Source organism: Cajanus cajan, chromosome 1 (genome assembly GCF_000230855.2).
Source record: "Cajanus cajan strain Asha chromosome 1, NIPB_CcT2T_4, whole genome shotgun sequence".
NCBI classification, from domain to species: Eukaryota; Viridiplantae; Streptophyta; class Magnoliopsida; order Fabales; family Fabaceae; genus Cajanus; species Cajanus cajan.
In genome coordinates, this window is record NC_138517.1 from 90445103 (window position 1) to 90469976 (window position 24874).

The 24874-nt window shown below is 31.2% G+C and overlaps 4 protein-coding genes across 4 annotated transcripts; 1 reads left to right on the forward strand and 3 right to left on the reverse strand.

The window, feature by feature from the left end:
- The first annotated feature begins 423 nt into the window (after positions 1-423).
- On the forward strand, positions 424-4846 carry LOC109803495 (beta-xylosidase/alpha-L-arabinofuranosidase 1). The gene is made up of 7 exons (XM_020365098.3): positions 424-1069; positions 2031-2318; positions 2427-2596; positions 2696-2793; positions 2901-3251; positions 3542-3952; positions 4214-4846. The coding sequence occupies exons 1-7, from the start codon at positions 626-628 to the stop codon at positions 4783-4785; spliced, it is 2334 nt and encodes a 777-aa protein (XP_020220687.1). The 5' UTR covers positions 424-625; the 3' UTR covers positions 4786-4846.
- Positions 4847-5091: 245 nt separating this feature from the next.
- Positions 5092-6919, reverse strand: LOC109803496 (soyasaponin III rhamnosyltransferase). Its single transcript, XM_020365099.3, has one exon. It carries the CDS (start codon positions 6902-6904, stop codon positions 5414-5416), a length of 1491 nt encoding a protein of 496 aa, XP_020220688.2. The 5' UTR covers positions 6905-6919; the 3' UTR covers positions 5092-5413.
- A 4652-nt stretch (positions 6920-11571) lies between these two features.
- Positions 11572-13218, reverse strand: LOC109804523 (soyasaponin III rhamnosyltransferase). The gene has a single exon (XM_020366369.3). The coding sequence runs from the start codon at positions 13208-13210 to the stop codon at positions 11792-11794; it is 1419 nt and encodes a 472-aa protein (XP_020221958.3). The 5' UTR covers positions 13211-13218; the 3' UTR covers positions 11572-11791.
- A 1903-nt stretch (positions 13219-15121) lies between these two features.
- On the reverse strand, positions 15122-17107 carry LOC109804100 (7-deoxyloganetin glucosyltransferase-like). Its single transcript, XM_020365874.3, has 2 exons — positions 16475-17107; positions 15122-16210 (listed from the first exon to the last, which is right to left on the reverse strand). Exons 1-2 carry the CDS (start codon positions 16980-16982, stop codon positions 15276-15278), a joined length of 1443 nt encoding a protein of 480 aa, XP_020221463.1. The 5' UTR covers positions 16983-17107; the 3' UTR covers positions 15122-15275.
- Positions 17108-24874: the final 7767 nt, after the last annotated feature.

Here is a 24874-nt window from a genome sequence, read left to right on the forward strand (position 1 = left end):
ATAGAATTCTCATTAACTTAAGTAGGATATCCACCTTAGGCTTAATAAACTTACTGTCCATTTGGAACATGTTGTTAGTCTAAATAGGACACATTATTATTATTATTCATTTCAAACAAATCAAATACTATAATATAACTAATTTATTATTTTATAAATTAAGAAAAAATTGTAAGATTAAAAATGAAGGCATGGAAAGTGAAATTTGAATGAAGTTTAAAGATGCAGATAAAAGGAAAAGGGACCCTCAAAAGAAAGCCAAAAATGGGGAAGGCATCTAGCCGCCAAACACCGCGTCACGTGATTTATCGTAGCAGCGCCAGCGATGCTACTGATGCTATTATTTAATTTATGTAAAAAAAAATAAAAATAGAAAGTTATAGCCACTATTGAGTTGAGGCGTGAATATATAGAAGCACTTCAAGTTGAGGTTCCAAACATATCTTTTAGCTGAATGAGTGATTGATAAAAAACTGTATATACATTTATCTCAGTTGTTCTTTTGGCTCTCTGCCAAAACACAACAACTGCATCCTCAATGACTCATTAACACGCATTTCCCTCCTCATTCGTGGTTCCGTTACTTTTGTTTTGTTTTGTTTTGAGTTTCCGAGGTCACACTAACATGGCCTGCACCGAAAACAGACAACCGAAGGTTTCTGCTTTCCTCTGTTTCACTTTCACATTCATCTGTGCGACTGTTTTGTTTAGTTGCGACCGGGTGTGGGGGCAGACATCAGCGCCTGTTTTTGCCTGCGATGTTGCCAAGAACCCTGCCTTGGCCGGTTACGGATTCTGCGACAAGTCACTGTCGGTGGAGGAGAGGGTGGCTGACTTGGTGAAGAGGTTGACATTGCAAGAGAAGATAGGGAATCTCGTGAATTCCGCGGTGAATGTGAGTAGGCTCGGGATTCCCAAGTATCAGTGGTGGTCTGAGGCACTTCATGGGGTCTCCAACGTTGGACCTGGGACAAGGTTTTCCAGTGTTGTTCCTGCTGCCACCAGCTTCCCCATGCCCATTCTCACCGCGGCTTCTTTCAACTCTTCATTGTTTCAGGCCATTGGAAGAGTGAGTCACCCTTTTTTCTTTTTTCTCTCTGTCATGTCTTAAAGTTAAAGCCTTTTTCTTTCTTGGCTTGGATTGCGATGGTTCACACAATTCACATTCACAAGGGGTTCCTCAAAAAATGGGAAAGACTGGTTTTTTTCCCCTTTTTACTGCATAACGACATCAAAAGTCGTTAATTTTAGTCTCTCGAGTTGGTGTTTTTTTTATTTTTTTCCCCTTAATTTTTCATGGAGTTTGGTCAGGTTTTCAATGTGAAACTCCAGTTTATGGGAAACGTTCATTACTTTCGTGGTGCTGTACAGTGTACATTGTTGATTTAACGAGTATTAGTTGTTGTTGAATTTGTAGGTTTGAATAAGCAGTTACTTACAGGTGTTTTTAGCAGTGAGGTTGAATGTATTCTTTATTGATTAGGAGAAGTAGATGGGTGGGGTTAGTTACATAGAGGACTTTTTTTCACTCCTCTGCCTTTTTGTACAAATTTCTGATTAAGTAATGCAACAATAAATGAAACTAAAAATTAGGTGACTTGTCAGGTGTGAACCTGCAGAGTTTGGACGTAGATAATTATGAGTCCCCTAGCCCCCCCCCCCCCCCCCCCCCCCCCTAATTGAAACTAAGGTGAAAGAGAATGACAGAGTTTTTGATGTTGATTGCTTGCCACTTGCTAGTGATATTTTTCAAAAATTAATTAGTCTTTATTTTCATTTTTATAGTATTAGAGATCCCAAAATAATGTATATAAGTTGAAAGTAATAAACAAATTTTGTAAAGTTGTTTTAGAATCTATAATCCACTTTTGTAAGAGATCGTACAATAAAATGGGGAATGACCAAATTGCTTAAAATAATCATAACGCACAATTCTCATCTTCTTTTATGATTTTCATAGTTACTGTCGGCACTGAACTTAAAAAGAATGGGTTTCAAGTGGTGTTTAGGACTAATTTGTGTGATTTCAGGTGGTTTCAACGGAAGCCAGAGCAATGTACAATGTGGGGTTGGCGGGTTTGACTTATTGGTCGCCAAACATAAACATATTTAGGGATCCAAGATGGGGAAGAGGACAAGAGACACCAGGGGAAGACCCTTTGCTAAGTAGCAAATATGCAACAGGATACGTGAAAGGTCTTCAACAAACTGATGATGGAGACTCGAACAAGCTCAAGGTTGCTGCTTGTTGCAAACACTACACAGCCTATGATTTGGATAACTGGAAAGGTGTTCAGCGTTACACCTTCAATGCTGTGGTAATCTACTACATTTGATTAAAACTCAACGAGTTAATGTGATTTCTGTAGAGATGTTAATGCAGAAAAATCATTTTGTCACCCCTTCTTATCTGTTTAATTTGTTAGGTGACACAACAAGATTTGGATGACACATTCCAACCACCTTTTAAGAGCTGTGTGATTGATGGAAATGTTGCTAGTGTCATGTGTTCCTACAACCAGGTTAATGGAATACCAACCTGTGCAGACCCTGACCTCCTTAAGGGGATTATCCGAGGCAAATGGAAATTAAATGGGTATCATTAATTTCTAAATCTTATATACTTAGGCAGGGTTAACGGATCATGTTTGTTAATTTAGTAATTTACAATGATATGAATATTTGGCGTATGCAGATATATAGTTTCTGACTGTGACTCGGTAGAAGTGCTTTTCAAAGATCAGCACTATACCAAGACTCCTGAAGAAGCTGCAGCCCAAACCATTCAGTCAGGTAAGAAAATATGAGAAGACTAATAAATTGGGATAGTTATTTTCAGAAGTTTTGGTTTGCACAACAAATTGTGCAATATACCTGGTTACTTATATTTGGTTGCACAGGGTTGGATTTGGACTGTGGAAATTATCTAGGCCAATATACAGAAGGGGCAGTGAAGCAAGGGCTTGTGGATGAAGCATCCATCAACAATGCTGTCTCCAACAATTTCGCTACATTGATGCGTCTTGGTTTCTTTGATGGTGATCCAAGCAAGCAGCCTTATGGAAACCTTGGTCCAACGGATGTATGCACTTCAGCGAACCAGGAACTCGCTCGTGAAGCTGCAAGGCAAGGGATTGTGTTGCTTAAAAATAGTCCAGGATCATTGCCTTTCAATGCCAAAGCCATTAAATCATTGGCAGTCATAGGGCCCAATGCTAATGCTACCAGGGTCATGATTGGAAACTATGAAGGTATTAATTAAAATTTCCTACTCCTATATTAGGCCTCGTATGAAAGTCGGGTGCGAAATTTTTTCAGGTCACTGACTGTTACAGTATCAAGATCGTGATTATTCTGACTCTTGTGGGTTAGGGATACATGTGGTAGGACAGAAAAATGTGTAACGTTGGGAACTATGCCAAATTTGGGAAATGTATTAACTGTAGGCAAAATTTAACAAATGGCTTGTTACTATTGTTGAGCACTTTTTTCTCTACCTTGTGTTTAACACCACATTTGATCAGTTCCTGAAATTTTGCAGGCATTCCTTGTAAATATACATCACCTTTGCAAGCCCTAACAGCCTTGGTTCCTACGAGCTATGCTCCTGGCTGTCCGGATGTGCAATGCGCGAATGCGCAGTTAGATGATGCCACAAAGATAGCAGAGTCTGCAGATGCAACAGTGATTGTAGTGGGTGCAAGTCTTGCTATAGAGGCTGAAAGTCTTGACAGAATTAACATTCTTCTACCAGGACAACAACAACTTCTAGTGAGTGAAGTTGCTAATGTTTCCAAGGGACCTGTGATTCTTGTCATAATGTCTGGTGGAGGCATGGATGTGTCCTTTGCTAAAAATAATGATAAAATCTCAAGCATCCTATGGGTTGGTTACCCTGGCGAAGCTGGTGGAGCTGCCATAGCTGATGTGATTTTTGGCTTTTATAATCCCAGTAAGTCATTCACAATTTGTCTCACTTATACATATATAAAAAAGTAAATTACACTAATACTTTCTGAAGTTATTTGATATTGTGTTGATACCATTGTTTTTTTTTTTTTTTTAACGTTTACAGCAACCTTCTTACAAATGTTATGTAATATTTTTTTAAATAATTAAGAAAGTTATTGTAGGGTAAAAAAAGTAGGGAATGTTTGTGTAATCTCATGAAATGATACAACTTTTGGCACTGATGGATGATTTCCTGATGCAGGTGGAAGGCTACCAATGACATGGTATCCACAATCATATGTAGACAAGGTGCCAATGACAAACATGAACATGAGGGCAGATCCTGCTACAGGTTACCCTGGAAGAACATATAGATTCTATAAAGGTGAAACTGTTTTCTCCTTTGGAGATGGAATAAGCTTCTCAAGTGTTGAGCACAAAATAGTTAAAGCACCACAGTTGGTGTCTGTTCCCCTAGCAGAGGATCATGAGTGCCGCTCCTCAGAATGCATGTCACTTGATGTTGCTGATGAGCATTGCCAAAACTTGGCCTTTGATGTTCACCTTGTGGTCAAGAACATGGGCCAAATGAGTAGTAGCCATGTAGTGTTGTTGTTCTTTACTCCTCCTTCTGTGCACAATGCCCCTCAGAAACACTTGTTGGGTTTTGAGAAAGTGCACTTGGCAGGAAAATCAGAAGCACAGGTTAGGTTCAAAGTAGATGTTTGCAAGGATTTGAGTGTGGTTGATGAGCTTGGCAACAGGAAAGTTCCACTGGGACAACATATGCTTCATGTGGGAAACGTGAAGCATCCTTTGGGTGTGAGGATTTGAAAAAAGTCTTTAAATCCTCTGCTCTCATCTTTTTTTTTTTTTTTTTTTTTTTTTTTTTTTTTTTTTTCCTCATTTTTCCTCGTTGGTTTTCTCGGAGAATTCTTCCAGGAGACCAGAAATAAGTCAGAGGTAACTGTAACAAAATTCTCTGATTTGTATTATCATATTCAAATCACAAATTTGAAATCAAAATCAAGTTTTCATTAGAGCCCACATTATATGATTTGATCTAGTAAATGGTTTGTTCTCTAATTCATCAGCAGTATCTCTATTTTGTAGTTCTATTTTGTAAAATAAATAATCATGTAGAACAGAACTACGGGCCATGCTTCTCTTCATGAAGAGCTTCAAAATAGGACCAATCATAAGAACAAAATATTTAAGGAATACAATCCCAAAACCTCTGAAGTGAACTATTTGGCTATTCTAATCTAATAATGATCTCACTGAAAATTGATGATATGGCGAAAAGTCAAACATTTAAAACCCTCCCAAAATGTGAAAGTACTGTTGAAATTGTCAAAATAAAAATAAAACAAAACTTAGTTGAAGTAAGCTTGTTTATTATTAGAAGATAACAAAGGTGATTAAAGAAGATAGGTGAAAGAGTGAAAGGCATGAAGGGTGGCTAGGTGGTGGAATGAATCCTATGCTTTTGAAGCGCAGCAATGAGTTCCTGAATGTAGTGATTATGAAGTTCTTTGGAGCTGAAAACCTTCCCCAACTCCTTGGCATTCTCTCTGAGACTACTCCCCTCCTCATCCACTATTGCAAACCTCAATGTCTTAGCCACAGACTCCCTTGTAAACGACCCATCTTGCTCGTTTCTTGGCACCTCAACAGCCACTTTCTTTTCCTCTAGCGCCCTTGAAAACAGGGCTTGGTCAAGCAAATAAGGCAGTGTAACAAGCACATGCCCGAAATGAACCTTCTCAATGGCAGACCCAGAGCCACAGTGACTGACGCAACCCCCAATTGCTCCATGGGCCAAGATCTTAAGCTGGGGGGCCCAACTCTTCCAAACAATCCCACGTGCCTTGGTTCTCTCCTCGAACCCCTCCGGCAACTCCAGCTTCCCCTCTTCCAGATTCTTCAAGGCCCAAAAGAAGGGCAGCCCTGAAAGCTCAATGCCATGAGCCAACTCGGTGAGGTCCTCCTGACTCAGCTTCAACTCGCTCCCAAACCCAATGTACACCACCGACGTGGGCTCTTGTGAGTCCAACCAGGCCTTGATTTTGACCCACTCAGGGTTTCTGTCTTCCTCTTCATCATCCCTTATTTGCATGGAGGGTGGAAGCAGCCCCACAGGAACCACCGGCACTTTGTAGTTGCCAGCAAGATAATCCAACCACTCTCCTTCAAGCTCTCTGGAGGTTCTGAGGATAAACATGTCACAGCTTGAATAAGCTTTGTTGAGATCAAAATTAGCCCTTTCTCCTGTCTCCTCGTCCCTGGTGTTGTTCCATGCTCTCAAGAACTCATATGGCTTGGTATGAAGGGTTGTGCGGAAAGGAAGCCAGGTGGGAGGGCCACATATGGTTTGGATGGAGTAATCCTTCATCTTATCCTTGGGTGGGTCAAAGAAAACTTTGTTCCAAGCTGGGGTTATGTTGTAATGCGCGCAGGGAATGTTGAGGCTCTTGGCTATGGGGGGCACCCACGAAGCTGCAAAGTCGTACAAGACCCAATCAGGCTTAGAGGTTTTGAGCAACTCGGATACATCATCTTGGAGGCCCTCGTAAGCCTTCTTGAGGAAACAGTTCTTGGTAGTGGGAATGTCCATCGTGCTCTCTGCACCTTCTGGGAGTTGCTCTATGTGTGGTAAGGGGAGTCCCACCAGTTTGATGAATGGTTCTAAGCTTTTGGGGGTTTTGGGCATGCGATCAATGTTTTTGGGGGTGCTTATGAAGGTCACATACTGACCCTTTTGAGCAAGAATCTTGGCCACCTCGAAGTACGGGTATATGTGACCCATCGCCAGCCATGGGAGCATGGCAACGTGAAGACCCTTATCCATTTTGCCATTGCCATTACATGAAACTGAATCCATGAGGACTGCTGTTTTTGTTTCAGTTGCCAATGCTAGATTGTCATATAAATACTTGCTAAGGATGCACATCTCAAGTAAAGTGACACTTATGCGTGGTCCGAATGTTCATATTTTTTTATTTAATCCAAGAAAACATAAAGATAATCAATTTTATTAGAGAGAATCTTTCTAATTTTTTCAGGTTATATTAATCCTTCCCTTAATTTTAATTCGATACTTTTGTTGTTAAAATGTCTAATTTTATCAATATTAGATTTCATTCTCGTTAAGTTTTGAATTTGAGTTTTACACACACATATATATAATGTGATTAAAAGAAGAAATTTCATTAAAAAAATTAATCAAAATTTTCAACAGAATTTATTAATAAATTAAGTTAATAGATATTTTATACCATAACATAATTAAAATGATGATCTGATTTAACTTCTTAATTTTTTAAAATGATGTAACTTGATATTTTTTGTTCAACAGAATTGCAACCTTGCGTGCACCACGCACCTAATATAATAATATTATAATTCATTGTCTCGTTACCTTTAGTGATTCAAATATTATTATATAATACATAATGAAACAAAAAAAATCTTACCAGTGCCACGCGAACCACGCAGCTGTTATTTTATTTCCAAAATCTGTAATCTTTGAATTAGGGTGGATATCCGTGGGATGCGAAAATGAATATTTTTTTTTTCCTCCCTGGAGTATACACTGTCCATAGCAGTGACTAATCTTCTCAAAGGATGGGATAGCTGGCTCTAAGATTTAACGCGACTGTATACACAAGGTAGGATTCGAATCCCTGACCTTACTTAAGTGTGAATCAACCCTTATCGCTGAACCACACATTTGGGATTGCACCAATGAATATATAAATGTATAGGATAAAATTTTATAATATTAAAAGTATTTTATTATTGCATGAAATTATAAAATTTAATAATTATAAAATAAGCATCCAAATAAGAAGAGTATAAAATTTGTATGTAAAGTAAATGTGATATAATTATATATATTTCACATATGAATGTATGAAGTGAGTTAATAATTTGAACTCAAAGATTATATAATAATGATTAGAATTTTATATTAGAGTGATATTACTTTATTATACAATAAATGTAATTATGATAAGTTTAGTAGCAACATTTTCTCTTTCGTCATAATTATTTTTTAATAACATTTTTTAAAATCATGTATAAATTACTTTGTAACAAAGATAATTCTTGCAAGTTAATATTTTTTTACATGTTAAAACAGTTTTATAATTAATCTTTTAACATAGGCTCAAATTTATATTTATTTGAATAAATATTTTAAGTTAATCACTTTGTAAGGGAATGTTTTAGGTAGATTTATATAAAGAAAATTTGATTATAAGCTTTGTGTTTGAGAGTGTAAGCTGATTGAATTCAGTCGAGTTTGGATGAATCCGTTACTTATTTAATCAAAATTTAATATGTTGAATTGGACTGAGTTTATGTATTTTTCTTTTAAATCCAACCCAATTCAGCTCGTGAATAAGTTGGATTAGATTGGGTCAATCATGTCAATATAATTAAATTTATCTCTTAATAAAAATTTAAACATTTTATATAGATATAAATTATTTGATATCTTATTATAAGTATAAATTGTGTAATGTTATCAGTTGATAGAACAAATAATAATACAAACTAAATTTTAAAATAAACTTATTAATTAGTACATTGTTATTGACTAAAAAAATTAAAATTGATTTAAAATAAATATGTTGCATTATTAAAATGTTATTAACCTAAAAGTAAGAATGATAAAAATATTATCTTGAATAAGTGTATTAATTAGTACATTGTTATTAACTAAAAAAATTAAAATTGATTTAAAATAAATATGTTGCATTATTAAAATATTATTAACCTAAAAGTAAGAATGATAAAAATATTATATTGAATAAGTGTATTAATTAGTACATTGTTATCAACTAAAAAAAATAAAATTGATTTAAAATAACTCATAATTTTTATTTTTATTTCTCTTTAATATCATATATTTCTTTTTCCTACATGTACACACAGATGATAAGCAACTTATAAGAATAAGCAACTCTATTTAATTTTAAGCAACTCAAAATTATATATATGTGACATATAGAAAATAACATTGTATTATTAAGGAATTTCCATTAGAGATCTTCTAATGATATTTGTTGAATTTTAACAATCTAATAATTAAATTAAAAGTGTTTATTGAATAGATATAATATATAATATATTTTTATAAGTACAAGTTAATTTGAATTTATGTAATAAAATATGAAGTATTTTTAAAATTTTGTAAAAAATTATAAATTTCATCTATTATGATAAATTTTTAAGTTAATAATTAAATTATTAAAATTTAATATATATTTTAAATTATTGTAACAACAGTTATTCTTGAAAATATTATTCTCAACATATATACATAAGCATTATTAAAGATGTTTATAAAATGATCCAATATTTAATAAATTACAAAAATCAAATAAATTATTTTTTTAATAAATCTGACTAGAAATGTTAATATTATTTTAACTATTAATTTATAACTCAAATTTTATGTTTTTGAAGGATGTATCACCGATAACTTTTGGGTTTATAAAAGAAGTTAAATTGGTTAATTTTAATTAATAATGTTATAAAATTTAAATATATTTAATAAGATATTCACAGAATTAAACGATTTAAGTGATGATATTACTCAACAATTTAAGAGACTATTTTTTAACTAACGAGTGTAACTTAGTACGTGTTTGATTAAAATTTAGTATAATTGGTAAAGTCTCGTTCAACCTAAAATTACCCTTTCTAGCTTCCAAAATTTACATCAAAAGCACAAGCTCAAAGGAGAAGTCACAAAATCAATGTGGAACCAAATAGACTCTTATACTATAAAATCCCTAATAAGTGTTTTATTAATAAATATTAGGTTAAAAATTTAATTTGGTCTTTTATAATATTTTAAAATTTTAATTTAGTTTCATTTTAAACTTTAGTTTCAATTTGGTCCCTAATAATTTAAATTACTGCAATGTTGGACTTCCATTCAAATTTCTTTAACGTCGTTTGGACATTTTTCATGTAGAAAAAAATAAAAATATGATAATTTTTCACGTGGCAAGGGTCCCATACGTATGTCATGTGTTAATTTTGCATCTAGAACGGCTCATTCTGCTTGTACTTGTTGTGTGTTAATTGTGCATCTGGAACGGGCTGTTCCATATGGTTTAAGAACGAGCCGTTCTAGATGCAAAATTAACACACGACGAGTGTAATTAGAACGGGCCATTCTAATTTTAAAACGGACCGTCCCAGATGTATTAAAGAAGGAGGAGGAAACCTTGTCACATATACATCTACGTGGCATCCACGTCGTCCACATTTAACACCGTTTGTGAAATTTGGACCGAAGTCCCACATTGATGTGTTTTTAAATTATTGGGGATTAAATTGAAACAAAAACTAAAGTGAAACGAAATTAAAATTTTTAATTATTATAGCCTAGATTTTATAATAAATTAGTATAAGTAGTTATGTATTTCTCATAATTAAGGGAAAAATATTCTTATTTATAAATGATAGGAAATAGTAGTAATTATTTTATGATTTGTAGGACTATATATTTATAATTTATATTATATTTAGTGTATCTTTCAAGATTTACTTATTCCATCCTCAATTTTTTTTAAAAGGATATAAATAATGAATACAATCTTTTGATTGGATAAATTTATAATTTATTATTAATAGAATTGTGAAAGTTAGTCAATTTAACTCATTCGAATTGTTCTATCACAAACTAACAAAAAGTAAAAAGTTAAAAATAGTCAACTTTAGTGTAACTCATCACAAATTCCTGAATTGTACAAGTTGATTCCCCTAAAACGAAAAAAAAAAAACCGTATAAAAGTAAAAAAATACCAAAAAAATATATAAAAGTAAAATGACGGTGGTAAAAATTGGGGGCACTTAAACAAAACCAAAACATTAATAGGTTTATTATAAATTGTGTCCCGTTGTCAGATATAGGCAAATATGTAAGCGCATATATATGATTTTAAAACTAATATTCATCTTCCAATTCTATCTTTATATAAAAGTCAAGCTAGTGGAATAAATATTTTATTATTATTATGAGAATAAAATTAAATAACTAGGTTTATAAATTATTTGATAAATTAAATTTATTTAAATAAATTTCTCCATAAATACTTCTAAATAAAAGAAATAAATGAAATAAATTTCTTTTATAAGCTTCAATTAATTTATAAATAAGTTAATTTGTATAAATTATTTCCTTTAACTCTTTCAAAATCTTATTTTTAACTTATGTATAAGGTAATTTTTTCTTATAAAAAAAATTATTAAAATTTTTCTTCTTATTTTTTTACTAAATAAGTTATTAGTGAAAAAAAAAACTTATATCTCATGAATCAACCATATTCGACATAAGATAAGTAACTTAAATTCAACCCGATTATATATTATATATTAATAGAGTAAATATATGTTAATAGTAAATATTATTTCATAATTTATAATATATTTATAGTATATAAAGTTATTAAACATATTTTAAATTTATATGATATTAAATAATTTAGTCATATTAAAAATATTTTTATTGTATCTAATTAAATTAAATACATGTTATAATATGCACTTTTTAATGATGTACAATATGCATAAATTCAATGTAAAATAAAAGTGACACAATTATAGAAGTTAAAACTTATTTCATGGTGTTCTAATTTGCGGAGATAGTCAAAGTTTTTTTTTTTTTTTTCCTTGACACCAAACATAAAAATGTTCATTTTCAATTGGAATTTCTTCAGAATTTAAGAATTTTTGTGCCAAGTAAGAAAAATGGTTTCAGAGTGATGTATCCCTAATTTGTTAACGAGTGAACCAGGTCAAATACACATTTACTCAATCCCTATGTATACTTATGATTGTAAAGAGAAGAAACAAAATCTTGAATGTATTGGTGATGTAGCTCTTTGTTGCTAAATTTCTTGCCAATCTCCTTAGCATTGTTCCTATAAGCACTTCCCTCCTCATCCACCACTGCCAATCTCAATGCCTTGGCCACTGAGCTCCTTGTGAAGGACCCGTCTTGCTCATTCCTTGGAATCTCAATTCCCACTTTCTTCTCTTCCATCACTCTAGAATACAAAGCTTGGTCAAGCAAGAAGGGCAACATTACAAGAACGTGTCCAAAGAGGAGATTCTCAATCATTGAACCCGAACCACAGTGAGTCAAGCAACCACCAACCGAGTCATGAGCCAAGATCTTAGGTTGTGGTGCCCAACTCCTCCAAACAACACCACGATCCTTGGTTCTCTCCTCAAACCCTTCTGGCAACTCAAATGATCCTTTCCTCAAAACCCAAAAGAAAGGCAACTTTGAAAGCTCAATGCCAAGTGCCAACTCATTGAGATTCTCTTGGCTAAGTTTAACTTCACTCCCAAATGCAATATACACCACTGATGACCCTTTTTGTGTGTCTAACCATGCCTTGATTTGAATCCAATCGGGGCTGTTATCTTCCTCATCAGAGTCTTTTACTAGCATTGGTGGTGGAAGCAACCCAACGGGCACAACAGGCTTGTGGTAAAAGTCACCAAGGTAATCCAACCACTCTTGTTCAAGATCTCTCGAGCTTCTAACGACAAACATGTCACAGCCAGAGTTTGCTTTGTTGAGATCAAAGACAGGCGAGGCACCCGTCTCATTAACCTTGACATCTTCTAACAACTTGTTGACCTCATAGGGTCTTAGGCCAATGTTTGTAGAGAAAGGAATCCACTTGGGAGGGCCATAGTAGTCTTCAGGGTTTGGTCTAGTGGCAGCATCATCACCAAGTTGTTGTTTTGGTGTGTCAAAGAAGCATATGGTCCATGCAGGGCAGGGACTAAAATAGGCACATGGAATGTGTAGGGTCTTGGCTAGTTGTGGAATCCAGCTAGCTGCGAAATCATAGAAAACCCAATCAGGGTTTGATGTTTTGAGTACCTCGAACATAGGTTGTTGGAGAGCATCATAGGCCAATTTGAGGTAGTAGAGTTTGTCGGAGGGAATGTCCATAGTGGAGTCAGCATCTTGTGGGAGATGGTTTTTGTCGATGTGGGGTGATAAGGGCAATTTGGTTAGTTTGATAAGGTTTGACAAGGTTTGAGGGAGTTTGGGCAAACGATCTATTATCTTAGGGGTGGATACAAGGGTGACATAGTGACCCTTTTGAGCAAGAATCTTGGAAACCTCGAAGCAGGGGTATACGTGACCCATGGCTAGCCATGGAAACATCACAATGTGGAGAGGCTTGGGGGTCTTGGCATTCGATGACTCATCCATCGTTACTTTTCTATGTATCATACTATCATCCGTGTTGTGCTTTATATATGTAAAATTGAATCCATCAGGAAGATGCAATGATGCATAGAAAAAAACATGCATGTGAACCACGCAACTATTATTTTATTCCCGTTAATTAAGCACACATACTATAATGGAAAAAGAGAGATTGTGAATGGTTCCCACAAAAAATGCATGGTCGTATAACATTGCGCATCTCATTTTCAGATCCAAATGACTTGTTCTTTTTGAGTTAATATCTACAAACCAAAAAAATTTAACAAATAGAGAGAAAATGTTTACCTTTTTATTTTATAATGATTATTTTAAAATTAATCCTTAAAATAATTTATTATTAGTTACTAGTAATTGATTATATATATATATATATATTATTGTTTTTAAAGAAAAACTCGCTTAGACTTATTTTACTCATTAATTTATGTTTTTTTATTATTAAATTTTAACGATTTAATTAATACATAAATTAAATTTATAAATTTTTAAAAATTTACAAATTATTTAATACTTTATTTTATTTATTCAAACTAATAGATAATCATAAAAATATTTTATGTGTTGATTTAAATTAATAAAATATATTATTAAATAATTTTTAAATTTTTTAAAATTTTTAAATTTTTATATGTTAAAATTTTTTTAATTTAACGATTGAATAGTTGAAATTTGAGTGAATTTTATATATATATATATATATATATATATAATTTTGTGCACTCATATTACATGAAAATTGTACCAAAAAATTTGGCAACCATTCACGAAAACAGTAAGCACGTTCAGTTGACCCACCTTGAATCGTGGCGGAACACTTTTTGGAACCAGTATCGATTGAAAGACCAACATCAAAGTAAATTCCTATACTAAGAAAATATAATTAATCATGGTGTTTAATCAATCAAAGCTCAAGTGAGAAGCACCCTAAGCCCACCAAGCCCATTAGACCCACTAAGCTCTGAAGCAGTCAAATCTTCAAGTAACTTTCTGGCCATAACTCTAGTGGTTGGGCCTTTAGCCCATGCTCTTCCATCAGTTGAAGGCTTTTTAAGGGTGTGTTTGGTGATCTGTAAAAATCGTGGCCCAATCACTTTACTTTTTGGAGCCGGTACCGAATGGCTTTTAAGCTGTGTTTAATTACCTGTTTAAAAACATTGGAATGTGTGTTTCCATATTTCAAAATTTAAAAGAATAATAAAATTATTATTTTGAGGTGGAAATGAGTTGGATTAAACTCAACTTTTATTCAAATAAATACTGAATACTCTTATTAGTGAGTTAAAAAAAAGGTTGTGACAAAATTGACAGTTCCACGTGACTCATGGTTCACATTGCCATGTAAATAGATTTTTAGCAACTAATGTTCATTGCAAATATTGCATTTAAAATTTAAAAAAAAAAGTTAGGTAAACACTAAACAAAGAAAGAAAATATGAACATTATTAGTCCATTGTTGGAAGCAAGCAAAAACAAACAATTTTCCAAGGTAAACTGACTAGAGCATTCAGACAATTTATAGCATCAAATAGTTAAAAAAATATTTAAATATATTTTTAGTTACTCAAATTTGAATATATATATATATTTTTTTTTATTTTCAAATTTAAAATTTATATTTTTAGTTTTTATAGCTTTTCTAAAAAAAATTATTTTGATTCTTTAAATTTAAAGTTTTCATTATATTAAAAACTATTATTTTAACTCCACCAATTTATCCAATCAATTATAATATTAATGACTAAAATAATATTTTTTAAAACTATAGAGACTAAAAAAATAAATTTAAATTTAAAGAGAAAAAATAATAATTTTTTATATTTTAAGAATTAAAAACAAATTTTTAATTTGAAAAAAAAATATAGTCCAAATTTAGAGATCTAAAACACAATTAACTCGGAATGAAAATATTAAATCCCACATTAACACAGTTGGAAAATTCATCTACATCACCATTAGAAGATAGCATTAGTGCATTACAACAATATCTTACATATATTTAAGATTAGTAGTTGGAAAACCAAGTAATGTCAACTTAGTTTCCTGTTGCCTAACTCTTGAATTGCAGCAATTCATCCACAATTTTTTCCAAATTCAGAAAGGAAGAACCATTAGTGTTGGTAGCTTCTTCAGCCAATTTCTTCCACTCAGTTGCTTTTTTCTTCATCTCCTTACCCTTTTCACCCTCTAATAATTCCTTCACAAGATTTTCCACTTCACCCCTTGTAACATTATCACTATCCATCTCCATGCCAAAAGCCCATTCACGACAAATATACCTGCAATTGAGAATTTGGTCATTGAAAAAAGGACAACAAATCAGTGGCACCCCATTGGTTATGCTTTCAAGCGTGGAATTCCAACCACAGTGAGTCAAAAACCCTGCCACTGCAGGGTGCTTCAAAACTTGCTCTTGAGGACACCAACCCACCAATAAACCTCTATCTTTGGTTTCTTCTACTATTTCTGCTGGCAAGATTGAGGCCTCACCCTCAACTAAATCAGGCCTAATCACCCACAAAAACTTTTTCTTGCTATTTGATACTCCCCATGCCAACTCAACAAGTTGTTGGTGTCTAATGACAATAACACTACCAAAATTCACATAAAGAACCGAATTTGGTTCCTGTGAATCCAACCATTTGAGACACTCAGAATCTTCTTTCCACAAATTACATTTAATAGAGTCAAATGTGCTCTCTGAGGTTTTATCGAGGAGCAACTCCAGTGGGCCTATGGTGTAAAGTTTTGGAAACATTGTGGAGAGTGCATTCAGCACATCATGCTCCAATGCATCAAAAGTTGGCAAAATAATTGCCGAAGCTTTTGAAGCTTCTTCAGTTTGTTCTACCACAAAGTCCAAAAGTATGTCATTTGGATCTGTGGTTCGATAGATACCAGGAAGGTCCCTCAGATTGATATTCTTCATGCCAGGAATCCAGTCTATGACAGTGTCTAAATGCCCATTTGTCAAATAGTTTGCATCTGAAAAACAAGATCACAATGAAAAAAAAAATACATATAGAAATAAATCATATTATAATACTAAGTTGAATGAAATTATAATATGAACATGTTTGAATTCACATCAATAATTTTGGTTGTTGGATGTGAATTATTGATGTGAATTAGTGGAAGCAAAAATTAATTGCTTTTGCTTCGATTTTGATGGGATTCCTGTCTAAATGTGGATCATGATGTGAAACAAAACATGCAGTATTGTGAACATGCATGGTCTTGTAATATAACCTTTGAGTGGTATTAGGCCTCTGTCCATGAGATTCTTGCATTGTTTGAAGCTCATGAAGCCACAAGCACTGTGAGTCCAAAAGAGAATGTTGGGTAGCCCAAATTGGTGAGAAGCTTTGACTGTGAAGGACATGATGCCATCAGAGAAAATGCAAGTGACTGGAGGGGCATTTGAGTGATTAAGCTTTGAGATGAGATTGCAAAATGGGGTGAAGCAATTTTTTCTTGTGGAGTCACACAAGGCTGGAATGTTTTGAGTTGCATCCTTGTTGGTGGGAGGGAGACCATCAGGAATGGTCTCAAAGTGGAAATCTGGGAAGCCACTGAGGGCATTGGAGCCTCTAGAGTTGAGGAGGCGTTGGTGATTGAACTCAGTGTTCACAAAGGTTATGTGGAAGCCTTTACTGTGGAGGAGCTTTGCTAGTTTGAGAAAAGGGTTTATGTGACCTTGAGTTGGAAATGGGATCAGAAGAGCATGTGGCTTCTTGGTTACTGGTAGTGAATCCATGTCTGATGTGAATCAGTGTGTGTGCGAGATAGAGAGATGAAAGAAAGTGGTTAATGTTTTCAAAAGCTAAACCTCATGAGGTCATCCTTTTATGATTGTATCAACCGAAAGGATCCTCTCCAGTTCTGTAAAAACTTTGATGAAATTTAACCCTTTCATTAACCGCAGTATCTGTGTCCACCACTGACATCTTCAGACTCCGTGTACAAATTTGAGCCATAAGTCCTTCTAACTTTTTCTCATTTTATCTCCATCACCTGCGGATAAATTCATTTCATCACTTCCAGGTTAATCTTAATGTGTCTAATCAATAAAATTGATTTTAAGGAAAACCGACTTTGTACCTAGTTTTTAGTCAGTAATTTTAGCTATAACACTGCCTCTGTTCCTTTACCTATTTATAATATTTAATTTAAAATAATTATTTATTCATTTATATAATATCTAATTCATAGTATTTAAAATTAATTATTTTTATATTAAAATATTCTTAATTAAAAGATTTTTTTTATTTGTTGAGAATTGATATAAATTTTACTTATAATAACTTCAATAAAACTTGACTATAACATTTAGAATTATGTTTTTAATACATTACCAAATAATTATATTTGACTCATCCAAAATTCAAATTGAGCTATAGCAAACGTGAATTGAGGCAAATATTAAGAAGAAATTCATAGAGGGTGAAGTAGGGTGGAGGGGATTGGGGCATGTCTTTGAAAAACAAGTGTGTTCTTGTAAGGAACTTCCCTCAGCTGCAGGCTCAGAGGAATTTGATGTCACAAAATGGATTGAAAAGGAGTGCATCAATTCAACCTGCCTGTATTGAGACGTGACACATAAGTGCCTCTGCATGTAATACTGTAACTTAACTGTTGATTCTAATGGTGACACTTGGACTCGCTCGAGTATTAAGTATGTTTCAATAAACTTATAAAAAAAAAGTAAAATATTTCTTTTTTCATTTTTATAATTAGCTTAATTGTAAAGTCTTATCTTAACTTCTCTAAAATTTTAGTTTTAACTTATATAAGTTAATTTTAATCTACGTATATATTAATTTTTATTTATAAAAAATATTTCAATTTAATTTATTTTTTTAAGTTTTTCATCCGAACAAGATTTGCATCAGCTCTGTTTATCTGAGAAGAGATGAAATGAAAAAAAAAAAAGTGGTAATAAGATAAAAATGTTAAATTTTCATTGCAATCATAATATATATATATATATAATAAATAATTTTATGTTAAGAAAAATATTAGTTTAATAAACTATGTATTTTAATTGTTATTAATATTTCTATGTAATTATTGATTTGTTTTCACTTTCTTTTTCATTAATCTAAATAAGCAGAGCAAAATTATTTTATTTCTTTTTTATAAACCCTAAATAATACATCTATTTCATTTTATTACTCTTCTATTTGATATTTTTTTATTTTTTATTTCACTTCTAATTTCAACAACTACGAGGAAAGTTGAGAGGGAAACAGCACAACTCATGACTCATGACATTTGGTTTGGATTTTGGATTAATCTACTGGAATATGGCACATGCTTTGTGCGTGTAAAATGATGGAAAACAATTTATTAAATAAGATCTAGGTATAGCTTAGTATGTGTTTGGTTAGAAGTCTGGATGTGATTTATCATGTCAAAATGGAAATTATCAAATGTAACTTTTATATCATGCATGTGATTTTATGATCCAATCTAAGTTTTGGAGGTGTGCCCAAACATGCACTTAGTCACACTTTGGTCTCAATTTCAAAAAAGAAAAAAAAGTTACACTTGGGTTTCAATATCTATAGCATTCCTGGACCCCTTTTGTATTCCTTATTCAGGATGCATAAGTTGGAGCCAATTGGCCTAGGAAATAATATATCGTTTTGCATTTACAGAGATTGAGGTTTAACAGTTAAGTGGAATAAACCGGTCTTTTTATCTTTTTTTTTTTTGTATACCAGAGTGACTAATGCATCACCTAAAATCTTAGTCTGGGCCCTGGGGTGCCCAACTCTTGCAAGTTCCTCAAAGCCCAAAAGAAAGGCAACTCGGTTAGGTCTCAACTCACTCCCAAACCCTACTAAGTTTGTAATTGTCTTCCTCTTCATCATCTCTTATTTCTAAAGATGCTGGAATCAAACCCAACGGAATCACCCGCACCTTCTACCTGTAGGAGTCATCATAATAACCCATTATATATAACTGTTTTTTTATTATAATTTTTTTATATATAACAATTATCATCACTTAATATCAAATTAAAACTAGTTATAATTTCACTATAATCACCCTGATTATAAATAATTATTAGATAATTATAAATGTTGTTTGTCCTTTAAATTTAGAATAAATTCATTTTTAATTTTTAAAATTTAAAATTGATCTTTCTAATTTCAAGTAATTTTTTTTAAAAAAATATTATTTTAATTGCTTAAATCATCAATACCATAACTAATTCTGACATGTTGAAAATTATGCAGCATAAGTTAAATGTGTTTTGTTTTCATTAATAACAACATTAGTAAATTAATTTTATACAATAATATTTAAAAGATTCATTCATAAAATTTGAGCCAAAAGACTAAGATAAGAATTTCTTTTTCTAATTACTGGACTAAGAAAATTAAATTTAAATTTTATGAACCGAACGAAAATTGATCTCATTTTTAAGGAATAAAAATATAACTAATCCAAATTTATATACTCTTACTATAAACTACTGAGCACATGGGCGAAATATTTGGGCCTAACTAGTAATACTGAGTCTCGAACACTACACAATGATCGTAACTCAGCAAATAGGGTACCTGTTACTGTGAGCAAGATAATTTTAACCATTCTCCTTCAAGTTCAGAGAAGAAACATGTCACAGATGGAATAGGCATTGCTGAGATCAAAATTAGGCACTCGTCCGGTGTCAGCATCTTTGATAGCGTTCATTGCTCTCTTATGATAATCTCGTAAGGCCTGAGATGAACGTTTGTGCTGAAAGGAAGCCACGTGGGAGGGCCACAAATGCTTTCAAGTGTGAAATTTGAGTTGAGTAGATCCTTTGGTGGATCATACATCATAGAACACTTTGAGTTGAGTTGGAGGGCTTCGTAAGGCAACTTGAGGTAATAGCTTTTGCTAGTGGGAATGTCCATCGTGCTCTCTGCTCCTTCTGCCAGATGCTCTATATGTGGTAAGGGTAGTCTCACCAATTTGATGAATGATTCTAAGCTTTTGGGGGTGCTTATGAAGGTAACTAAGTGACCCTTTTGAGCATGAATCTTAGCCAGCTCCGAATAAGGGTTTATGTGACCATGGGAGCATTGCAACGTAAAACTAGTACAAAAAAAGTAATTTACGTCGTATATTTTAAATTTTTTACATAAATTTACGTCAAAAATTTACAAGAACCGACCTAAAAAAGTGGGAAACAAAAAAAAGACAGCAAGTAATAATATTTATATATATTTATAAGAATTAAAATGATAATAGTAATTAAATCTCGGAACTCATTTAATATTTTACAGATTTTTATTTTAGTTTTAGTGACTACTATAATAACACTTGTCGTCTTCAATAACCAAAGTGTATGATTATTAGTTTTGTACTTAATAAATTTAAAAAAATAAAGAAAATGGTTTTTAAAAAGAATTTTCTATTTTCTATTTTTATTTAAATTTAATTTAATTTTTTATCCTATTGGTTTCCCTCTTACAAAATAAAATAAAAAATGAAAAACTGTATAAACCAAGGGTGTTGTGCACCATGCACCTAATATAATATTAACATTGTTGTACTTCATTGTCTCGTGGGGTGTTCCCCTCCACGAGTGTTTCCTTTTCACTTTGTGTTGAGTAATTGAGATTTATACATACATATTTTTATATTACTATGATATTATTTATTTTGAATTTAAATTTTTAAGATTTTATTTTTGGTCATCTCTCAAAAGATGTTATATGTATTTTATAAACCTTCCTTTTCCTTCATGTTTCAATAATGTGAAACTTTGTTCCCAATAAATCTCTCCTTAAAAAAAAGATCATTATTTAACCTCCCTTCAGCAAAAATCTTTTTTTTTTCTTCATTTACAAGTATGTAATAGTGACCCTTAGAACTTTAGTCACTCCTGTTTAACTCTAGATACATGCACTACCGTTAGCTCACATCAAGGAGATACACTGGGATCCCACACTTAGATCCATCGTCTCCTATTGGTATGATATTTTCTACTTTACATATAAACTTTCATGATTTTACTTTTGATCATCTTTCAAAAGACCTCATATCAATGATGACTGTATATGCTTTATAAACCTTCCTTTTTCCTTATGATCTAATGATATGAAACTTTGTTTGTACATACCCCAACACTTGGAAACTCTTGGAAATTGGAATGAATTTGTTTACTTTAGGAGTAAATCTACTTAAAGTAGATTTACCCCATTCAAAAACTCATTTTTTATATCAAATTGCAATGATTCAACCATTCAACATAAAATTCTTAATATGTAAATCAAGTTTGCAAGTTTTTAAAAAATTTAAAAATCATTTGATATTTCATTTCATTAATTCAAATTAGAAAATTAATGAAGTGAAGTATCAAATAATTTTAAATTTTTAAATTTTTTTTTGCATACATGATTCATTCATTAAAAATTTTAAATTCAACGGTTAGATTATTGTAATTTGATATAAAACATGAATTATTAAATAGAGTAAGTTTAAAAAATTTATTCTTGAAATAAATGAATCTCTCCTCATATGTGTGTGAAAAATAATTATTTTTAAAAATTGATTTTGTAATATTGAATTAGATTGACATTCTTAAGATTGTGTTAAAGATTCACATCATCTAAAAATATGACCATACTAATAATATATGTTAAAAAAATAATTATTATTTTATAAGTCAATTTTAAAAAATTGAGTTACTCTTCAAATCACTGTTAAGAGACTCAATAAAAAGACACAGAAAAAATGAGCAATAAATTTACAAAAATTGAGTGTCCAAATGTCATGACTCGACAGCATTGTTAAACAGTGGAAAACTATATTGCATGCATGAGAGATAATTTTGGCGTATGAGTGAAATCACGGTGGATGGTTATTAATACAAAGATTCGTCAAATTTCCGAGGCTTGTGCATGGAACTCGATTGCTGAATTATGTTAGATTGTGGAATATTTTGCAGGCAACTCCATTTGATATATATTGGAAAGGATGGAGTATTCATTCTCACTCTCAAATTGTGGTGCTAAAATGTTAGCTCTCATGAGTAGTCACTCTCAAATTAATATGGCATCTTACTCTAACCAACATGCATATATTATGACCCAGTTTTCTCCGACTAATTTTGTAATGTTTTTGAGTTTTTTTCTTCTCATTTTTTATCCATAAAAATGATAGAAAGAGAATGACATTCTATAATTACCACATATGAATCAATAATATGTTGTTAATCTTCATATCAAGTATTATCGTCTAATTAGTAGTTAGTCAAAATTTAGTAATACTTAATTTAATTTAAATTTTTATTTTTCGATTTGCGAGCCAACAAATGCTTATCAGAAAATTTTCACCTCTAACATTAACTAAAAAAATTTCTTTGAATAAATATATTTTAGATAATTTTTTTAGTAATTACATAACATGTCAAATTGGCATGATAAAAAGGTAAACTATAACAAATTGATCCTAGATTAATTTATGTCAATTTATTATGACTTTTTTATTTTAATTTCTTTTTGTTTTCCTTTCCAGGATATATATAGAGTATTATAATACATCTCTATACCCACATTTTAAAAAACAATATATGAAACAACTTTGATTACCATATCCATATTCAATGATAACTATATATTCATATTTGCACCAACTATGTACTACTTATATTTTAATTATGTATAAAATAAATAAATTAATTAAAGGGTATTGATTAAAAAAAATTATACAACAAAATTGAAAATTTACTTTTAAATTATCCAGCATAAATTATTTAAATATAAGTCATAGCTTATAATTAAATAACACTAAATTATTTAATCATTTAATATTATCATTAGTAGAAGTAAAAACATGTTATACTAGACTTTGACAAATTGAGCCTAGCCGATAATATTTATATATTAAGCTTGAATCTATCATATTTAGAAATAAGTGACCAACTTTAATTGGTGGCAATGTAAAAAGACTTATATAATTTAATTAAGTAATTAAGATTTAAATCTTAAATTCTTGTAAATATAAAAAAAAAAAAATTGAGAAAAGTTGTCTATTTTTTGGATATCTATTAAATATTTTAGAGAAATTAATTCTTATATTCCATAAATATATTTTTTAATAATGAATAAAAAAATAATAGAAATAAGTTGGAAATGATAAACGTTCATGACATTAATTACATAATAAATATGATTATTTTTTTTACAAGTGATTAAATTAAAAGTAAACAAAAGTAGATGTATCAATTATTCACGTGTGATTAATAGAATGTTACAGTTTCCTTTTTTTTAGTAACAAGAGTGTTACGAGGTTACTAAAATGTCTAAACATGATTAATTTTATCTCATAAATGAATAATAATATTTTGTATTTATTGAAATGTGTAGCAGTAATTTTTTTTTATATAACAAGTAGTTAACGACTATAAAAACTAAATCTAATAATATTTATATATGCGATTAAGTGCATGTCAATGTCATGCACGGGGTGCGAACCAGGTGAATGATTTTTGCATGTACGATAATCATTAGTCTTTTCGCAATAATATCTATTGATTAATAATTAACTTACAGATAAATATAACTTATGTAAGTGAACTTTTGACATAAAAATACATTAATACTTCATTTACATAAAAAAAATGGTTATATATAAATATATATTTTTTTCTACAATTTAATATTAATTTTGATATAAATATATTTTTTCTTTTATAATGTTTTTTCACTCAACTATTTTATTTTATTTCAATAAAATGGATTTTTCAGCCTACTTAATTTATATTTAATTACATGAAAAAATAAGCATTAAAGTTATATATGTATATATCCCTGTATACTTATAAATCATATTTTTTAACACATGTTTATACAAATTAAAATAATATAATGTGAATATATATACACATATTTATCAATATTCGATTTTTTTTATACAATTTTAAATATATACTAACAAAATTATATAAAAATATTTAAAACAATATAAAAAAAATCATACAATATAAAAATAAAGACTATATGTTTAATTAATTAATATCGGTGCACGACACGGTAATTATACTAATTTAGTATAAATATTGGTAGTTCTTCCTACTTAAAAGAGCAATAAAAATTGTTTTAAATTAATTAGCAATAAAAATTTGAGGATTTTTTCGCCTCCTACATCATTTTATTCTAGTATAAAAATTAATTCTCTTATTAAAATGTATATGTGACCATATTTAGTTGTAAAAGTATAAACTATTGTCACTTCTTCCTTTAGCATAATAAAATGTCGATTTTATTAAGATTGATTATAAATTGATTTTAACCTTTTAAAATTAAAAAAAGACTAAAAAATAAAACATTACAGTTTTTTTTTTTCTTTTCATTCTTCATATAAATTTGGTATACAAGCTGTCCAAAAGAGATCGGGGGAATCAAGGATAAAATAACCATTGTGCTGTCATGTCCAGTGACAGTGAAGTACTCCACGACCAATTTCTCAATGTAACAGACAAGCAGCTACTAGCCACAGTAAATAATTGGTATATAATATTCATTCTATTTTATTTTTTTTCTCCCATCTTTTGATGTCGACCAAGGCCAACAAATAGAAAAGGATAAAGGGATAAAATCGTTGGAGAGAAAAACTTGCCTAACTTAGACCCACCACTCACTTATC

What these genes read in the sequence shown, in the direction of transcription:
- LOC109803495 (XM_020365098.3), top strand. Translation starts at nt 626, where the DNA reads ATGGCCTGCACCGAAAACAGACAACCGAAGGTTTCTGCTTTCCTCTGT. An exon ending in TGTTTCAGGCCATTGGAAGA is followed by an intron (nt 1,070 to 2,030) that starts GTGAGTCACCCT and finishes GTGTGATTTCAG; the next exon opens with GTGGTTTCAACGGAAGCCAG. An exon ending in GTTACACCTTCAATGCTGTG is followed by an intron (nt 2,319 to 2,426) that starts GTAATCTACTAC and finishes TTAATTTGTTAG; the next exon opens with GTGACACAACAAGATTTGGA.
- LOC109803496 (XM_020365099.3), bottom strand. Translation starts at nt 6,904, where the DNA reads ATGTGCATCCTTAGCAAGTATTTATATGACAATCTAGCATTGGCAACT.
- LOC109804523 (XM_020366369.3), bottom strand. Translation starts at nt 13,210, where the DNA reads ATGGATGAGTCATCGAATGCCAAGACCCCCAAGCCTCTCCACATTGTG.
- LOC109804100 (XM_020365874.3), bottom strand. Translation starts at nt 16,982, where the DNA reads ATGGATTCACTACCAGTAACCAAGAAGCCACATGCTCTTCTGATCCCA. An exon ending in AGGCCTAATACCACTCAAAG is followed by an intron (nt 16,211 to 16,474) that starts GTTATATTACAA and finishes CTTGTTTTTCAG; the next exon opens with ATGCAAACTATTTGACAAAT.